Genomic DNA, 19,642 nt, shown 5'->3' with positions numbered 1-19,642 from the left:
TTGAAGACGAATAAATTCTCTTTAGCACAGCGTGAAGAGCGTGATGATAATGTGTTGTGGTCTATATTTAACTAAGGGGTGTGGCATGGAGAGAAAGAGGGTGGAGAATAGACTTGAGGAATTGTCTATTAATTTTCCAGTCATTGTGCCTTTATTTATAGTAATAAGGAGGAGAGAAACTTGCTTTCCAAGTAATACAAGGTCTATTAGGAAAGATCTTATAGGTCTCAAAGGATTCCTAATCTATCTCTACTTAGGATTTGCACAATCACAATATGTATCAGAACATATGTCACATCACATAGATCAATCTAATGATGCATTTTTTTCTTCCCAAATTTTCCCTTATATTTTGCCGTAGGACTCTCCACTTTCTTCTCTTTCCCACTTCTGTTTCTTGCTTTTATTCAAAATAATAATAATAATAATTATGCACCCCATAAAAAAACCTTATCCAACTCGTATCATGGGAAGCAACCAAAAACCTCTAAGTTTTTTTTTATTCTTTATCAATAGTTTATTTGATCGCATATCGTTAATTCTTTCTTTCTTTCTTATAACTGGGGGTTTTTGGGTTCAAGTGCGGGTAATTGGTTTCTTTATATTTTATAATAAAAATTAGGGTATCCTGACACATTTACCTTCTTTATTATGAGTATTTTATTAATATGTTAGTCTAACTTTTGGTCTTTTTTCACATGATAAGTTTCTGCTGGGTAGTTTTCTAAGCTTATTATATGGCGTAATAAGCTAAATAACCTTCATAGGAAGTGATGTCCTATTTTAATTTAGATAGGTTCTCTATAAAAATTTGAAATCCACTCAAAGAGTTAAGCGTACAAATAGATTGTGAAAAAATCACCTCAATAATAGTCTGCACATTTATATTTATAGAGAGAGGAGAGAGAGGAGGGAAAAGAAGATGGCATAGATTTTGTGGGAAGAAGATGGCACAGAAAAAATGGGAAGAAAAATGAGAGAGAGAAAAAGAAGAAAAAAAAAATGAACCATTAGATTTGATCTCATGGTGTATATTAATTAGTAAAAATATAATTATTAGAATGTTAAATATAAGAGAATGAAAAAAAGATTATATTTAAGACTTGTCACATGGTAAGTTTTGAGAGGATTGTAGTGTCACTTAGCAAAATCCAGTGACAAACCAAGCCCCACACAAGTTTTCTCATGCTACGGAGACTAAATCTTTAAATTAAATTTGCAAATTAAATGATGGATTATTACGTAAGTATTGGTTAACATGTTTATTTTTTATTGACGTTTGCAAATTTTATTTAAAAATTTGATCTCTCTACCAATACCTATCAAACAAATGTTCTTTGGCAAAAGGCAACTTCACATTAGAAACTTAAATAAGCCGTTGAGGACTTCATAAGGCTTGTTAATTATTGCACTTGAAACTTGAAATTTGAAACTAACATCGAGTCTCATTTTGCCCACCCGAACTCAAAAATAGTCACTTAAACCACATTAGTGTCTCATGTTGCTTTTCTACTGTGGGTATTAAGGGCTTAAGTGGCAATTTTCACTTCCAGGAGGGCCAAGCAAGATTCGATGTTGGTTAGACACAAATTGGAAGTCTTACGGTTCTATATGAGAATTGATTTCGCACTCTTAAATTTTCTCTTTCAGTGTCTGTTTTTTTTTGTCAAACTAGAAACTTTCATTAAATAAAAAACTATTACATGAAATTGAAAGCTCAGAGGCAATCCAAATACAAGTACAGTCCAAAAAAAAAAAGACAACATAGATGCCAAAAGGGAGCAAACCTACAACAACAAAAACCCTAGATTTGGACGATTGATGCCTCCACTACAGCAGCTGCACTGCCATCGCGACCTGCCATCACCACCACCACCAAAAGGAAAAACCCACGAACAAGTTGGATGAACGGAAAATAAGGGTGAGCGAGCCACCCGCACAAAAAGCGCTTCCATAATCCTACCAATTAGTGCTAAAACACTTCAACAACCATCCAACACAAAAGTGCGCTGCCGACGAGAGACGCGTAATGGGCCGAGTAGTCTAGGTCGATGGTGGAAGGCTGACGACGGGGAGAAGCAACGGAGGAAGAAAAGGGCATAAAAGCCCAAATTTGAGACAAGCTCAAGGAAACTAGAAATTAAAAGGGTTACCGAAAACAATGAAGAGAAATAAACCATGAAAACTGATGAAAGGGGATCAAAAAATATGGGAGGGAAGAGAGAGGGGATGGGAATGGGTAAGGTGTGGGAGGGGGGAAACCAGATGGAAACGAAGGAAGAGGATTTGAGAGAGGGGTAAAGGGCTGAAAAAGAGAAGGAAAATGAGGAAGAGCAAGTTGCCTGCCGACCCCAACCAGAGAGGAGGAAGTCAGTTTTTTTTTTAACCCTAAAAACTATTTAGCCTACGTGGGCTGGGGCGTGCAAGCCAAATAGCTAATGAGCTAACTACGTCTTTCGGTTGAATGCAGGGAGTGCCAACTTGTCAAGTGTTCTTGGTCGGTGAGTGATGAATGTGGTGGTGGTGTCGAACGCACTGCTGACTTATGTATCTAGCGATTGCGGTCGAGGAAGGAACTCGTCTTGGCCTTTGGGTCCTAAAGTCTGAAAACAATACTGCTAGTCACTTCGAAGTTCGCGAATCACCTCCACTGGGCTCGGCCGCTTCAATTATATTTGTGCAAATATAAATGCGCCAATTCGGTATCAAACTGTAAGAACACAAATACTCAAAGGAGATAAGTGTCTTGATTGTAAATGGTAGTTCGTGTGAGAGGCTATTTTTTTATATCGTTGTCATGAGCTTTTCTAAAATTAAGGTATAAATAAAATTACATTTTCATCATTAATATTAAAGTATAAGGAATAAGAAAATAAGTAAACAAAGATTATTTCCAAAGATCATTTTATGTGTCTACAATATAGACGAGTAAGTTTTTCTTTCTCTTCCTTCACACAAAAAGAAAAAGCAAACCAGCAATTCAAGCAGGCAAACATACAACAGCGAAACATAAACAAGTCATATAATAAATGAGCAATTGCATCGTTTTCTTATTTTTCTGCTTCTTATTTTTCCGATGCATCTTCGTCTTCTTCCTTGCCTTTGTTAATTGTGGTGTTTCAGGTTCTGAATCACTTAGGAATAATCCATCAAGAGAAATCCTAACCTCAATCGAGCAATACCTGATGTCTAAAGTGTCTAAGCACGAGGCTTTGACAATGCAATTTTATGAGCAAAATTGTTGTAAATTTGGTGGAAGAGAACGTTCCAAAATTTTCAGCTGCCTGAAAGTGATCTCATTTTTTTAATAATCTCTTGCTAAATTAAATTGGTGAAGACGTATATACATTAATTTGTTGAAAGTTAAACTTGAATTGGAATGAATGTCAAAAGCATGCAACCCACTCATAGCTAGTAACTATTATCAAAGGTAAAAGGAATTTGACAAAAGTTCATAAAAAACTGCAAAGAAAAAGGTGCGCAGATACCAGCTTGAACTCGAGACCTCGTTGTTACCAGTACACAACTGAAATCAGGTACTAGAAGGAATCGTTTGCAAATAAAAATTTAACTTTGCATAGTAGACTAGTCAAATGAGCTAGTCAACTAGTTACAAGTTAGTCAGTGATAAAAAATGCAGTTGTAGGAGCAAAACCAAACTGACCAATATGTTCAATGATAGGATTTTTAACGTCTATTCAACTAGGGTCAAAATCACATGAAATACTTGCAAGAATACAAGGATATTGTAGTATAGATGCTCATGCAAGGTCGTTTTCCTCAAGGACTATTTGGATAATTGATGTAGAAACAATTCCTAATTAAATACTTAGAATTAAAACTTGAGAAAAGAGAGTTTGACAGTGGGTAATATTAAAAAACGAATTTTAAACAAAAACTAAAATAATCGAAGAAAAGAGTTTTAAATACCAATTTATAAAGACACTAAGGTTCCACCATCACCTAGCAATCCTATGAATTTCTACCAATTACTTACGATTTACACATGCCACTTCGAAGGTTAGGTTTTCCTAATACATATTATCCTCGTGATATTCAAGCAAGAACGTATATCTAACATGCAATCCGTCTGTGATATTCAGATCAAATATGAACATACAAGACTCATTAAGTTTTATGAAAACCTTTTGAAGAACCATGCAACCCCTAAGAACGTGATATTCGCCTTAGATGAAATTACAATTATCAATCACAAGAAGCAATACTCAATCCTCCGGTGATATTCCGACCGAATTGCATCCAATTACTTGTCTAAACATCCTAATGGGGGCCAATCATCAAGATAATTAGATAGTTTAAAACAGTGATCAATAATTCAAAGTGTGCATGCAATCAAACATAAGCAATTAAATAAAAATTACATATTCATGCTAAGGCTCAAGGTTTCTCCCTAGCAAAAGGAATTAGTTATGCATATTCATAATTGAAATCATAGAAAATATTATTAAAAATAAAAGGAATGAAAGCACCTTGAAGTAGAAAATCTTCAAGAACCCTAGCCAAGTTCTTTGTCTCTGAAATTGAATAATAATAAGCGTAGTGAAAAATTGTAGACGGCCAAAGCAATATATTTGCTCAGCCCTTACAAACCCTAAGACCTAGGTTTCTTATTCCAACTAGGAAACTAAGAAAAATAATAAAATTTCTTAGAAAATAAAACCCTAATTAAACTAGGAGAATCTGCCAAGTACTTGTCCAGCCACGTTTTAGTCTCAGATCTTCTCCAAATCCGGCCCAAGATAGGTTGGTTTAAAGATCAGGACGTTTCAAACACATCTCCAGAAGGCCACGAAACCATCCGATGTCATCTTGGGCTCCAAAAACGCACTTTAAGCCCATAAACGTCATTCTCCAGCACCGCACATCGCTCCTTTATTTTATCGCCAGAAAATAACCGCTTCATGGAAAAATCCCAAATTTTGATTCGACCAAGCTAAGTGACTCACGAACGTCTTCCAACTGGAATTACTCCAAAATTCGTCCATTTGACCACGTTTTGCTCCAGAGGAAGTCGAAAGTCCTATATTGAAAATACAATTCAAAGTATCAAAATTCTTCCAAAATATTAACCAAAATATACTAAAAATAGGGTTAAATATATAATATAAAATTCACTTATCATTCAACTAATAAGAGACTTCCCAGATTAGTGTCACAACAATAATCCCTAAGCTTGAACACATTTACATATCAGTTCATTATGTAAACAGCAATGACAAAGCAATTATGAATTAAAGCATGCTGGATTACTAGTCAAGCTCACCAGTCAACTAAGTACAGATTCGTATTAGTTAAACAAACGCAAATCTATGAATCAAACTTAGTTCAGTACAAGTTATTCTAATTAACAATAATTCAGTTCATTGCTCATGATATGCAGTGTAAACTTTGAAATCAACTGTATTGACTATTCAAACATACTAAGTCAACAGAGTACAGATTGTTAAGTGCCCACAAGCATATAAAGTAAGCAAACTTATAAAGCCAAACCAAGACAGTGTGGTCTTCAGTTATGTTTTAGCCTTAATTCTTGAGTTATGTTTACCTGGTTAACAACGTGTTAATACTAGCAAACCCTACAACGTTTATCTCTAGCAATGGTTATTTGGTCATAAAGAATGCTATGTATAGCATTGAACACAAGGAAGTTTTTGGTCTAAAAAACCCACCTCTGGGTTAAAAAACCGGGGACTCTCCATTGAGTCAAATCCACTAGTATAATCAATGCTCATACAAAGACCACACAAGCTCAATTCCTAGATCTCTATCTACGGAGCAGTTTAACCTTTGTGCAACTTTGTCTTACACGAGATAGACTCCTTTGGTCTTCACGAAGTGGCAGTTCCTCTTGAGCTATTTACCTTGTGGCACCAAAATAGTGTTGTCTCTAGTCTTCACAACATGGCAGCTCCTCCTGAACTTTTCACCTTGTGGCACAGAGACCAACACACAAACTGTGCATATGATGATATGGTAATAATATGCAAATCTGGATTTGAGATCTAGTCAGTTTCACCAATCAAACACTTGAAAGATGAAACTGACAAGAATCCAAAAACCAAGTCAGTTCACAGATTTGAAACTTAGAAAAACTTGACCTAAAACAGAAATCAAAATCACAAAAACAATGCTACCTAATATGCAATGATGTGGGAATTTAGTGCATGAGTGTTATTTTGTGGCTAGGGTTTTCAAATAAGAACACAAGAGGTAACTCAAAGCTAAAATCAACTCTTTTCTAAAAATATAAAACTCTAGTCAAAACAAATGAGCATATAAAACGAATTTAAGCAAGCAAATTCAAAGATAGGTTTAGAAATATTCAATGAAGAACATTACCCATAAAATATGCTTGATGTTCCTAGGAGATCTGAGATGGAGATGAAAAATAAAACTCTAAAAAACTTTTCCAATCTCAAACCCCAAAAACCAAATGAACCCTAGCATGGTCTTTATAAAGAGGGTTGAGTTTCAGACAAGAAAAGTCATGTGTCATGTGCAAAAGCAATCTAGAAAGATCTAGGGTGAAAATCCATTTTCTGGAAAAAGTTGTCAGATGACCTATGTGGGTTGTCTTAAAGTGTGTGCTCAGCTCGCGTGAAAGCAGTAAGAAGTTTTGACTAGATAGACCCATTAGACATAATGAATTGGAAACCATGACATGAAATACATATGAATGAACAAACCTTTGATGAGAAAAGTTAAGCTCAAGCATTTAAATTCTAAATCTAACTAGGGCATGTGTGATACAATTTACAACTTTTGACAAGGGAAGCCAAATAATAAATCTAGATTTCACAACAACGAACCCAGCGCCTCTAAATATACTTCTTGATGATTCAAAGAAACATTGTTTAATTTATACGCTTATGGAAACATGTATGAATACACTACCCTCATAATTTTTTTGTGCCCCCAATTTTTTGAGGGCCCGACAGTCGCCCAACTAGCACTATGCCAAGGCCAACCATGTTTCCAATGTAGGACTTTCAACTTCCTCTTGAGTAAAAAGTGATCAAATTGACAAATTTTGGAATGATTCTAATTGGAGGATGTTTGTGAGTCTCTCAGCTTGTTTATGTCAAAGTTTCAAATTTTTCTACCAAACGAATACTTTATGGCGATGAAATAAAGGAGTAGTGCGTAATGCTGTCAAAGTGACGTTTTGGGCTTATTTAGGCTTTTTGGCGTCCAAGATGGTATCTTTTGGTGATGGGCCCTTTTGGAGCTATGTTCAGGAATCTCAAACTTTATAAAGAGTCATCTTGGGCCCGATTTGAAGGTATTTTGGTCAAGAAATGTGGGATTCTTTGTGGCTACCTAGATTTTCCAAAATTAGAACACTACTACAAAAGGGCCTTATAGTGTCATTGAGTGGTGTCGGTTTAATATAATATAGTGGCGGACTAAACAGTTGGGACACTTATTGAACATGACGTCGGATTTACCGTCGCTTATAAGCGTCATAAACATTTAATGTCACTTTTAAACCGACGTAAACATATAATGTCGCTTAAAATCGACATATATTTTAATAATTTTTAAATACTAGTGTCGCTTTAAATAAAATAGTGTCGCTTTTAAGCAACATAAAATATGGGTGTCGCTTCTAGCCAACACTAATTATTGTCTTTAAATATTTTAAAGCCTGCATCGGTTCTGAGCGACATAGATTTTAGTTTTTTTAAATATTTTGAAACCCTGTATCGGTTGTAAGCAACAAATTGACGGTCTTTATATACTTCAAGATCGCATCAGCAAAAAATCGCAAAAAACAAACATTCAAAGATCAAGTAACGGGACAAAACATTTGGACGGTTATGAACAAAAAATCATGATTTAATAGTTATTTTAACTTCGATTTTGGTGATTTTTTACAGCTACACTCGTTGACCCTACATGAATACAATGAATGAATTTGATCTTCAATTTAAAATATTTACACTAGTGGAAACCACAAAATCTTATGTATACTTAATGAAAGTATGAATAAACTCTTAAATGTTAGTGAATCTATTGTTTTGATGGGATACACATTCTACGAAACTAGTTTCAACGATCCAACCGTCAAACATGTTGTATATACTTCGAGATCGCATACGCCAAAAATTGCAAAAAACAAACAAAGTAATGGGAAAAAACTTTTCGACGGTTATAAACGAAAAATCATGATGTAACGGTTATTTTAACTCCGATTTTGATGATTTTTTTACAGCTACACTCCTTGATCCTATATGAATACAATGAATGAATTCGATCTTCAATTTAAAATATTTACACTAGTGGATACCACAAAATCTTATGTTATACTTAATGAAGGTATAAATAAACATTAAGTGTTAGTGAATCTATTGTTTTAATGAGATACGTATTCTACGAAACTAATTTCAACGATCCAACCGTCAAACTTGTTTGTATATGCTTCAAGATCGCATATGCCAAAAATTGCAAAAAACAAACATTCAGAGATCAAGTAACTGGACAAAACTTTTCGACGGTTATCAACAAAAAATCACGATTTAACGGTTATTTTAACTTCGATTTTGATGATTTTTTACAGCTACACTCCTTGACCCTATATGAATATAATGCATGAATTTGATCTTCAATTTAAAATATTTACACTAGTGGATGTCTTATGTTATACTTAATGAAAGTAAATGGTGGGCATTTTGAAGCGATTTGTAGTGTTGCTCTAGTATAAATTCTCAAGATAATCTTAAAACATCATTCTAATGGAACATTGTCTAATTCAACCATTTAGGCTTCGAATTTGCACAAACAGAGGGCACCACGTGATTTATAACACCTAAAAACCTACGGTTAGGTCTCAGATCCGTTACACGTCGCTGCCGCCATGCGCCGCTGTGCTCTAACCACGCGCCACTGCGATGGTGTCATGCATTGCCGTGGACCGCCGGTGTCGGCGAATACGTCGTTGTACTCACTGTCGCGATTTGACAAGTAGACGTCACACTTGCCGTTGCCGATGCGGTGAGATTTAAAAAAGGATAACGAAATATACCTTTTTCATCGCTTAATTCTGTTGAAGTTAAACGAATAGGAGCTACCACCGTCAAAACTAACGGAGACTGCCGTTGACCATCGCCGATATCTGGAGAAAACCGAGAAAACAAATTTAAAGTCCCCAAGCTTGAATTCTCAGCAATTCAATGTGAAAAACACATATTTGAGTCCCAAAAATGGTTTAGATGCATACTTAAACACAATCTTGCAAACGAAGTGGTTGAATCCACCTCGGATTCAGCGGGGATTGGTCGGAGTCTCTCGTCGGATTCTGGAAACATGCATCGAGAGCATGCATGCAATTAGAACAATGATCCCCAACACAAATGGTAAGTTAAAACCCACAGAAAAGGATTGGAGAACTCATCGAACAAAAATGAGGAATAGGATACATGCATGAGTTAGCAACAAAATCATACGTTCAAATTAGTCTAAGAATCACTCTCAGACCAATTCGAGCCCAAAATCAACAAGAGCAGGCCCCAGTTGTCTTCAAACTCCACAGTTTTCATCGGAGTTCGTCACCGGACTGGTTCAACATGCCTAGAAACTTAACAGGGCTTAAGCCCTCGAATTAAACCACAAAAATTGCAACACAACAAGATTTAAAGCTCAAGAACACAAAGCTCGTGACAGAAACATCACCTGGGTTTGAGATTAAGAGCTCAAGCTCTCGACTTCAGTGGTAGAACCTCGCACCATGCACCGCTGTCACATGCAATGCCATGGTTGGGTTCCTTGAGCTTCAAGGATTCCAAAAAATGATATTTTTGAGCTTGATTTGTCGAAGGTTTGGAGAGGAAGGAGAAGGAGAGCTCACGGAGCTCCAGAGAGAGAGTGTCGAGAATTAGAGAGAGAAAGGGTTTTAGAAAAAATAAGGGAGAGAGAGAGACCGGTGTGGGTGTAATCTAGGCCTGGCAAACGGGTCGTGTCGTGTCACACCCGTTATCTTAATGGATCCTTAACAGGTCGGGTCACTTTACCCAACGGGTAAAGTGACCAAACTCGTTATGACCCGTTAAGAAAAATATTTTTTTTCTTCTTAAATTTGCACATACCACACATTGCCACATAAATATTACTTCAAAACATTAAAACATTTGTCATTTAAGTACTACATCTACACTCGAAAATAAGAGCCTAATAAACAAACATTGATACACTGCTAGTCTATTACAAAATATTAAATGTGCAAGGATATGCAAAATGAAAGAGTTTTTGTTTTCAAGTTGTGAAGCCTTTCTCAAAAGTTTAAACCTTACCAATGGAACTTAAAGCTTGCATGTTATTCCTTTTACAAAATCCTCAATTTTCATCGATCATTATGACATAAGATTTTGTGGTATCCACTAGTGTAAATATTTTAAATTGAAGATCAAATTCATTCATTGTATTCATATAGGATCAAGGAGTGTAGCTGTAAAAAATCATCAAAATCGGAGTTGGAATAACCGTTAAATCATGATTTTTCGTTGATAACCGTCGAAAAGTTTTATCTCGTTAATTGACATTTGAATGTTTGTTTTTGTGATTTTTGGCGAATACGATCTTGAAGCATATACAAACAAGTTTGACGGTTGGATCGTTGAAATTAGTTTCGTAGAATGCGTATCCTATCAAAACAATAGATTCACTAACACTATATGATAAACATAAAAAAAAAAAATCACATACGCAATAAGCAAAATCATAGTAGGGTTCATTCATCCTTAAAACACATAATTGCGGGTGTGGCATGAATTTGAAATCATGAAACGAAAGGATTACTTCAAAACGAAAAATAATCCTGTTTTTTAAATTCAGAAAAAATTAAAATTTTGTTGCAAAAAGATGAGAAAAACCAATATGCAGGTTTTTCAGAAAGCATTGGTCGCAGAAGATCTTTAGCAGCGACTGGTGTAGGAACATAAGGCTTTTATTTTGAATTTATTTTTCTGGTAAAAAGTAACTTTTTATTACAAAACAAAAACCCTACATACAAGCAAGCCCCAAAACTAACATATAAACAGAAAAAAAAAAAAAAAAAGGGCCAAAACTAAACAAAACACTACAAGAGCCAAGAAACATTTAGGCCCAAAAACCAGAACATGTACGCAAAACCCAAAAATTTCTACTGTCTCCGCGGCCGCCAAAGATCTTCCCGATCCATCCTAATCCTCTTCCATAGCCAAGCAACACCTCACCAAATGCCACATCCAACTCCAATCTGCCTCCCATGCACAACCATTAAATAAGGATAGGCGGCAACCAAACGAGAGAAGCCAACTATCGAGATGAAGTCCGTAAAAATTCACGGACTACGCTATCGATAAAGGCAGATAACAAGGAGAAAGTGGTGGTGTTGGAAACACTCGAGCCGGTGAAATAACCGGAGCTCTACACACAATCTCAGCAGGTTGTATTGCTGAAAATCAGAATTTGGATGAACAAAGAGGAGATAAACTGTTGGGGAAAGAGAAACAGAACAGATCGGTATAACAACCAAGGTGAAAAAACAGTAGAAGTAAGGAAAAAAAAAGAAGAAGAAAAGAGAGGGGAGAACGGTGACCGACCCTGGCTGAAGCTAAAAACGGCACCATCGTTTTTACTCAAATTTGGAGGCCACACACAAATAGGTGAGAAATACTCTCAAAAAGAGTGAAAGACCCTCACTCGAGAGAGAAATCGGAATATGGAGTTAGGAACACAAGGCTTCTGGTAGTGAAGGGACATCAGCAATAGAAAGCTTTTGTGACGACGACACTCCTGCAGCCTAAGGGGACTTTGGCGACAAATTATTTTGCTGCAGATACGTTTTTGCAACGACCTTGTAAGTTTTTAAAATTTTTTTTTTCTTCCAGCTAGACTGGCTACAAAAAACATTTATGGGACTTTGGGAGATTATATTATGGTGGTTTTGATTCGGTTAGAAGCAAAAGTGCTGAGAACGTTTTGTAGAGGTGAGAGAGAATGAGAGAAGTCTTATTAGAGAATTTCATCTGTGTTACAATGTGAGGTATAGTCTCTTTTATATAGTAGTGTGGCTATTTTGATAAATTATACAAATATCCCTAATTGAATATGGAGTCAATTGCCCAATTGATTAAGGAATGAATTAATGATCTATTCAATTGAGGAATCAATGCCTCAATGGTTATAATGGCAGAGGCAATGGGGGTGTTAGAAGGGTGTAAGTTTGGTAAACAGAGAAATTTTCAAGACATCATTGTGGAATTTGACTCAAAAAGGAGTAGTCCGATGTTTAGAGACGGATTTGGAAGATAAAAACTGGGAGATTTATCCTAAACTTGATCAGATAGATGAGATTAGGAGAATTTTCCAATAGTGCCGCTGGTCTTCGGTTCCTACTTCCTAGGCTAGCCAATACGGCGGCTGATTTTCTTGCGTCTCAGTTCGTAACCAGGATGAGCTCTTCGGTGTGGGTCGACATGCCTCCACCTTTGTTGTTGCATGTCTTGAACAATGATGGTCTCCTTGTCCGCCAACATCAACTATTTTCTGAAGCATGCTTGGAGATTGGCGAAGGGGGCAAACAAATGGGAGAAGGAAAATCAAAGATCTTGCCTAGGAGGTGCGATGGGATTTTCCATGGTTTCTTGTTGGCACTGAGAGACGTGGGAAATGTGGAAAAGTAACTGCACACCCAACCTAAGATATTGATTTAATTAAAAGATGAATAATTATGCTATTAAGTATTTGGTTAATACGACCGAATATTTGTACATATCTTATAGTAATACTATTAGAAGACTATAACAGCGATGCATACGAGGCTGCATAGATACAGATCAAGTCCAAATGAAGGCAAGATTGAGTCCTATTTAAGGCCTTGAAGATGAAATTAAGAAACTTAATCATTTTGGCTTGTTGGCATTAGCAAAACCAGTTTCAGAGTTGAATTAAAATAAATTATAGACCGAACTTTTATCAACAATAAACCATTTTCATTAGACAGAGAACAGCAACAATATTATTAACTATAGGCAGATGCATTGTCTTCAAGAGAGTGAATATTAGCAAAACATATATAGAACTCTTAACTGAGGAAAAGATAAAACCTCATAAGCCAATAATCAAACTGGGAAAACGAGAAAGAGGCTGATGACGATGCTGACAGTGGTCTGGGCGAGAGCACATGCATAAATGGGAATGCAACAATACCAGTTGTAGACAGTTGCTTTGTCGTCATACCTTTTTTCTTTTCCTTTTCTGTGCGTCTGTAGTACTAGTTATTTGATCATCATCTGATGCGCCATAGCTTGGTTCTGCCTCATCACGCAACCAATCTGGGTGTGGGTTACATTCATGCATATAATTATAGCAATTATGCATATTTTCCTTCATAGGTTTGTCCCATGTTAGATTAACCCCTGTTTTCTTCACTCTCACATAATCATGCTCCACAAGAATAACCATTTTGTCCCCGCCTAGCAAATTGAGCTTATCGTTCGACAATTGTCCCTGCCAAAAATAATCCTCTTCACCTTCCCACTTTGGTCGTGGCATGACATATGTGATAGAGGCCCTCAAAGCAGTATGCTTGGTACAATTTATAACAGTAATAACAAGAGGACCTGCATGTTTATTGCTTCCCGAGTGAACGCGGCAGCAGAGCGTCAACCCTTTAAAATTATGACCATCACCATGAGGAATGTCGAAACTGACTTTATGGCCCTCATCGACAAATTCAAACCACTCAGGAATATCATAAATTCCATTCAGAAAAATGCCACCGACTCCGCAAGAAGTCCATCCCTGTTATGTACAATTAATGTAAGTGTCACATACATGTACATGTGCCTTTGTGTGTGATCGAAAGACAAAAAGAATGACCAGAAAGAGAGAGAGAGAGACCTGTAGAATGCTCTTCCTAAAATCAGCAGTGAGATTTGTGCATCCTTCCATACGAATCCTTGTCATGGAGTTCAAGGACTTAGCTAAGCCCGGAACTTCTGTGAGTTTGTGTGAATCACTTAGCAGCAGTTCTCTCATATTTGACATTTCCGAAAAGTCTGTCATTTTTACCAATGCAGGGCAGCCATCTGCTGCCAAGGCTTCCAAATTTGTTGGTAAATCGGGAATTGAACAAAGTTTTGTGCAATCATTTAAACAAAAAGTTTCAAGCTTTGAAAGACCACTGAGGCTTGGTAAGCTATGAAAACTATTGCTTTGAAGATCCAAATATTCCAAGGAAAATAGACTTCCAAGATCCTTGGGGATTGCATCATCAGTTAAATTGCAGTTTGAGAGATATAGTTTTCTTAAAGAGACCAAGCCATGTACCGAAGGGGGCAAAAGATTACTCAATGGTGACCTGCTCACAAAACGTAGAGATAAACATACGAGGTTCTTCAATCTTACTACAGAAGATGGTACTTGTCGTATGAGTGTATGGTTTGCTTGAAGTATTTTCAATGATACCATCCCGCCTAAGCCCTCATGCAGTTCTCTGAATTCTAAACATCCATTAAGAACAAGAGTCTCAACAGATTTTGACGTATAGAAATCCCCCGGAAGATACCTAAGCACTACGCAGTTTCCAAAATCTACAAATGAAAGTCTTTTAAGATGACCAATGGATGGATGAATATCGGACAAATTAGTACACCCTTGGAATATCAATTCTTCAAGATTTGGGAGGTTTGAAAAGTCTGGTGATTTTGTTAGGGCAACGGAACCACTGAGATTAAGGATTTTCAACTTCTCAAGCAACTGTAGACAAAATCAAAGGAAAATGGAAATTAAAATTTAAAAGGAAGATCTCATAAATAAAGCGATAAAAGAAATCAAATAAGAAAGAAAACGGAGCATGTGTTATTTTACCTTAGAATCCTTCCAACCTTGTACAAGTCTGCTATACTGGAGGTCTATAGCAATTAGTTTTGGTTGATTAAGAAGGTCATCTGGTATTGACTTTAAAGGGAATCCATGCCAAGACAACCATATTAACTTCTTGGGAAAATGTTTGTAGTCTCCAGTGAGTTCTACGTGGTTGAGCCTGAGCAACCTCAGTTTCTTCATATTGGTGAATGCTTCCGTACTGAAACTAGCATTTTCAGAGCTATACAAATCTAGGGCAAGCCCTTCAATTGCTTCAGTTCCCTATGAAAACAGAAGGTCATATACTGATTAAGAAAAGGGTAATTTGCATGTAAAAAATAATTTAATGATGCATTAATCTAAAATTTTATTGGAAAAGTACTTACAGATTTGTTTATCAATACATCTGTTACCTCTTCACCGCCCCACAATCTACTCCATTTTTCTGGTTGAGTAGGGGATTCTTCATAAATGATTAGTTTGCCCATTTCTCGAAACAAATCATGCATCTTGAGCTTGTTGCTTTCGACAGTTACAAGGCAGCGTTCACGTAGAACACTAATACCTATTCTTGTAGAGAAGCCACATCCATCTAATATTTTTGTGACATAGTCCTTGTCCATTCCAATAAAGAAACAAGATATATCAAGAAATATAGCTTTTTGTGTTGCATCTAGCCCATCAAAACTTATTTTGAGTTTTTTTATAATCTCTCCTTCAGGTATTCTTTCTAATTTCTCCAACTGGCTTTCCCACTCCGCTAAGCTTCTGTCAATAAGAAAAGAACCTAAAACTTCAAGTGCTAATGGCAAACCTCTACAGTAAGAAACTACCTTCTTTGATAGTTCATGATACTCTTCAATAGGGCAATAATTTTCAAAGGCATGCCAACTAAATAGCTCAAGAGCTTCTTCTTCGTTCATTTTCTGAACCGAATATATCTCATTCACTTTAAGTCGCTTTAGTAAATGCTCATCTCGTGTTGTAATGATAATTTTACTTCCTGGACCAAACCAACCACGATTTCCAGCTATTGCATTCAGTTGGCTCACTTTGTCAATGTTGTCAATAATGACAAGTACCTTTCTACGTTGAAGATGTTGTTTTATTACATTGATGCCTGCATCAACACTACTGATCATCCCAGACTTAGTCTGTTTCAAGATGTCAGAAACAAGTTTTTCCTGCAAATAGACCAAACCATGTCGACTTGTAACATCGCAAACGTCGGCAAGGAAACTTTTGAATTGGAACTTATGATGAATTTGGTTATAGATGGCTTTGGCAGCTGTTGTTTTTCCCAATCCACCCATTCCCCAAATTCCAACAATGAGAACGTCATTTGAACCACCACCTAAAATATAACTGATAATAGGTTGAACGCGAGAGTTTATTCCAACCGGGTGTTTGGCCACATCTAATTCATTTGTTCTGGGAAGCCATTCCCAAATATTCTCGTCAACAATCCCCCGAATAAGCTTTGCTTCATGTCTGAAAACTCAATAAGTGAGCATTAAAGGGACTCAATGAAGGATTAGTAGGAGATATCACCCTCAGTCAACATAGAATTTTCAATCATTTCATTATATCACTTTTTATGCGTGGCAAAAGTGATTTATATATACAACCAACATATTTATATCAAATACAAAAAATGGTGTTTTGCAGTCATGTCTACATACTTCGGTGAGGGTTTAATTCCCACTAATTTTATTTCTCCTAACAACTAACTATTTAATTCACTAACGCTAAGGTTCTATTGGAATATAAAAGACATACTAACACCGCATTGGTGTACCATGACATTTATGCAACAAGCATCCAATAAAGAGAGATTTTTTAATGTGACCGGAACATCGGATGGAACACCACATTTAACTATACAAATAGTAGGATATGTGTATTAAAAATTTAATAACTTAAAAATAAAATTTCTCACCACTTATATAAAAACACGTAATATGTCACCCGTATTTTGTTCATAATGAAAATTTTCTCATCTAATGACATAAATTCATTAATTGACATGGCATAAACTCATCATTTATCATATTTAATGATACATTAATATGATAAAAAAATAGTTATCCCTAGCATTTTCTGTGCGGATTCTCTATCAATGATCAATTAAAATGGCATCAGGATCCTCGCCGGATCCATTCCCTAGGGATCCCACAATTATATCCGTTCATTGTATATCGTGCGGTCAGTTTTCGTTAGGTACTATTTACTTTTGACTTTTTAAAATTTAAAATTTAAATGATTTCTAACCGCACGATATACGATGAACGGACAGGATTATGGGATCCTAGGATCCCTAGGGAATGGATCCGGCGAGGATCCTGGTCCATTAAAATGTATGAAAATGTAGAAAAGAGGAATACATAGCAGCAGGTATTGATCAAGTAATGAATGACATCAAAGTCCAAGGGACATAAATGATTACCCGTTTCTAAGAACCTGACCAGATAAATTTGCAGCTTGAGTAAGAACCCTTCTCCACTGCTTTACTCTTTTTTCTTTAGCTTCACGTTCTTTGTCACCTTTTTCTTCAAGGATGCCTTCTTCGTACTTCTGAAATGCTTCGGCTAAACAACCGTTCTGCTTCCTGATGTCTGAAACTTCAACTTCATAGAAGATTGGCAAAACGTGTTGCCCCAGTTTGTCTCTGCACTCCATGATCTTCACCAGCTCGTCGAGACACCAACTCGAATCCGCATACCTCTTTGAGAAGACAATGACAGAGATCCTGGACTCTTCGATTGCACGGAACAGTGCCTCTTTTATTTCTTCCCCTCTATTCAGATCGTCCTCGTCAATAAAGACCTCGTATCCCTTTTCTTTTAATGCCGCATGGAGGTGGCCCGTGAAGCCATTGCGGGTGTCTTCACCTCTAAAGCTCAAGAACACATCGTACTTCCAGAGTTTTAAGAAGGACAAAGAGCAGAAGGATTCATGGGTTGTCATGGTGGTATTCACTGTTTATGGCAGTACAATGGTTCCGTTCAGGACCCAAAAAAATGGCAGTGGTTGTGTTGTGCCTTGTTGCAGTAAGGATATATATAAGCTCTGGAAAGTTTATTTTAATAAAAATTTATATTTTTACATTAAAAAGTTAATTTTATATTATTTATTTTACCTTTTATTATATCTTACCGAAAAAACTTAAAGTTTTAATACAAATCATTTCATTAGTTTTAGTTATATATAATACTGAAGGGACACTCCTTTGTCTTTCTTGAAAATTTTTTGCGGTGTTCAATTCACCACGTCAGTTATGTCTCACTCCATTTTCATTGAAATTGAAAAAATAAAATTAGCAAAGTAAAAGACTTAAATAACAGGTAGCTTTACTTATAGAAGCAAAAATTTAAAATTATTTAATAAAATTTTATTAGTTTTGAATTATTTCAGGAGACACAAAATTTCAAACCCCAACAAAGCTAGCCCAAAAAAAAAGCTAAAATTTTAAAATTTCAACACCCTACCCCTATGGACTTGTTACTTAGAACTCAACTAGTTTTGAATTATTTCATGAGGGACAAAATTTCAAACCCCAAAAAAGCTAGCCCAAAAACAAACAAACTAAAATTTTCAAATTTCAGCACCCTACCCCCAATGGACTTGTTACTTAATCAAGCCAAAACTACAATCTGATGCAATCTATAAAAAATTGCAGCTGATTTTAGATACGTAAAAATTATTTTATGCATTTCTGTAAGATATGTTTCAAAATTCCAGCACTTTGGTAATATTAGTCTCAAAATTCAAACACTTCTACAAGATCTGTATCAAAATTCCAACACTTTTGCAAGATCAGTTTCAAAATTTTTAGCACTTTTGCAATATCATTTTAAAATTCCCGCACCTTTGTAAGATCAGTTTAAATTTTTTTTAGCACTTGTGCAAGATTAGTTTCAAAATTTCAGCATTTCTACAAGATCACTTCAAAAAATTCTGGCACTTCTGCAAGATCAGTGTCAAAACTTTTAGCACTTCGGCAAGATCATTTTCATAATTTCAACGTTTCTACAAGATTAGTTTCAAAATTTATGCACTACTGCAAAATCAATTTTAAAATTCATACATACAAAATTAATTAAAACCTCAAAATCAAATACTTAAAAAAATACTACAATTAAAAAACTAAAAATCTAAAATCTCAATCATTTAAAAAAAACACTCATAAATTTGAAAAACAATATGAAGAATAAGAGTAGGGGAGAGAGAGAGAGAGAAGTATGAAGAAGAAATAGTAAAGAGAGACGAAAAATAGGAGGAGAGAGAGAGGTAGGATGGAGGAGAGAGAAAAGTTTTTATTTTGGAACATTTCATCTTTGATTTTCTTATGTTTTAATTTTTATATTCCAACAAAAAGAAAAGTTTTTATACACGATACTTTCAAGTGCTAGATCACGTCATCTATGTATTGAATGGACCTGGATTGTCTGCCCTCCCCCATCCATCCCCTTTCCATGCTCTCATATTTGAACGGTCACGGTTAAATCACGTCAATATTTTATATTCTTATTGTTTTTTGTCTTATTATCTCTATAAAAAATCAATATAAAATGTTGACGTGGCTTAACCGTGAACTTTCAAATAGGAGGGTATGAGAAGGGGATGGGATGGGGAGGGCAGACAATCCAGGTCCGTATTGAATACGCGAAAGAATTTTCTCATCTTTCTAGGAAGGATCCCTATAAATCTCAATTTAATGTATATCATAGACATAATCTATTATATTTATTTATATATATACACACACACACAT

The 19,642-nt window shown here is 35.8% G+C and overlaps 1 protein-coding gene across 1 annotated transcript; it reads right to left on the bottom strand.

The window, feature by feature from the left end:
- Positions 1-13,010: 13,010 nt before the first annotated feature.
- Positions 13,011-17,866, bottom strand: LOC139198181 (disease resistance protein RUN1-like). The gene is made up of 5 exons (XM_070826450.1): positions 17,315-17,866; positions 15,255-16,359; positions 14,872-15,150; positions 13,903-14,760; positions 13,011-13,803 (listed from the first exon to the last, which is right to left on the bottom strand). The coding sequence occupies exons 1-5, from the start codon at positions 17,833-17,835 to the stop codon at positions 13,234-13,236; spliced, it is 3,333 nt and encodes a 1,110-aa protein (XP_070682551.1). The 5' UTR covers positions 17,836-17,866; the 3' UTR covers positions 13,011-13,233.
- Positions 17,867-19,642: the final 1,776 nt, after the last annotated feature.

The sequence above is a fragment of the Malus domestica genome, chromosome 08 (assembly GCF_042453785.1).
Source record: "Malus domestica chromosome 08, GDT2T_hap1".
NCBI lineage: Eukaryota > Viridiplantae > Streptophyta > Magnoliopsida > Rosales > Rosaceae > Malus > Malus domestica.
This window is presented reverse-complemented; position numbering and strand designations above follow the sequence as displayed.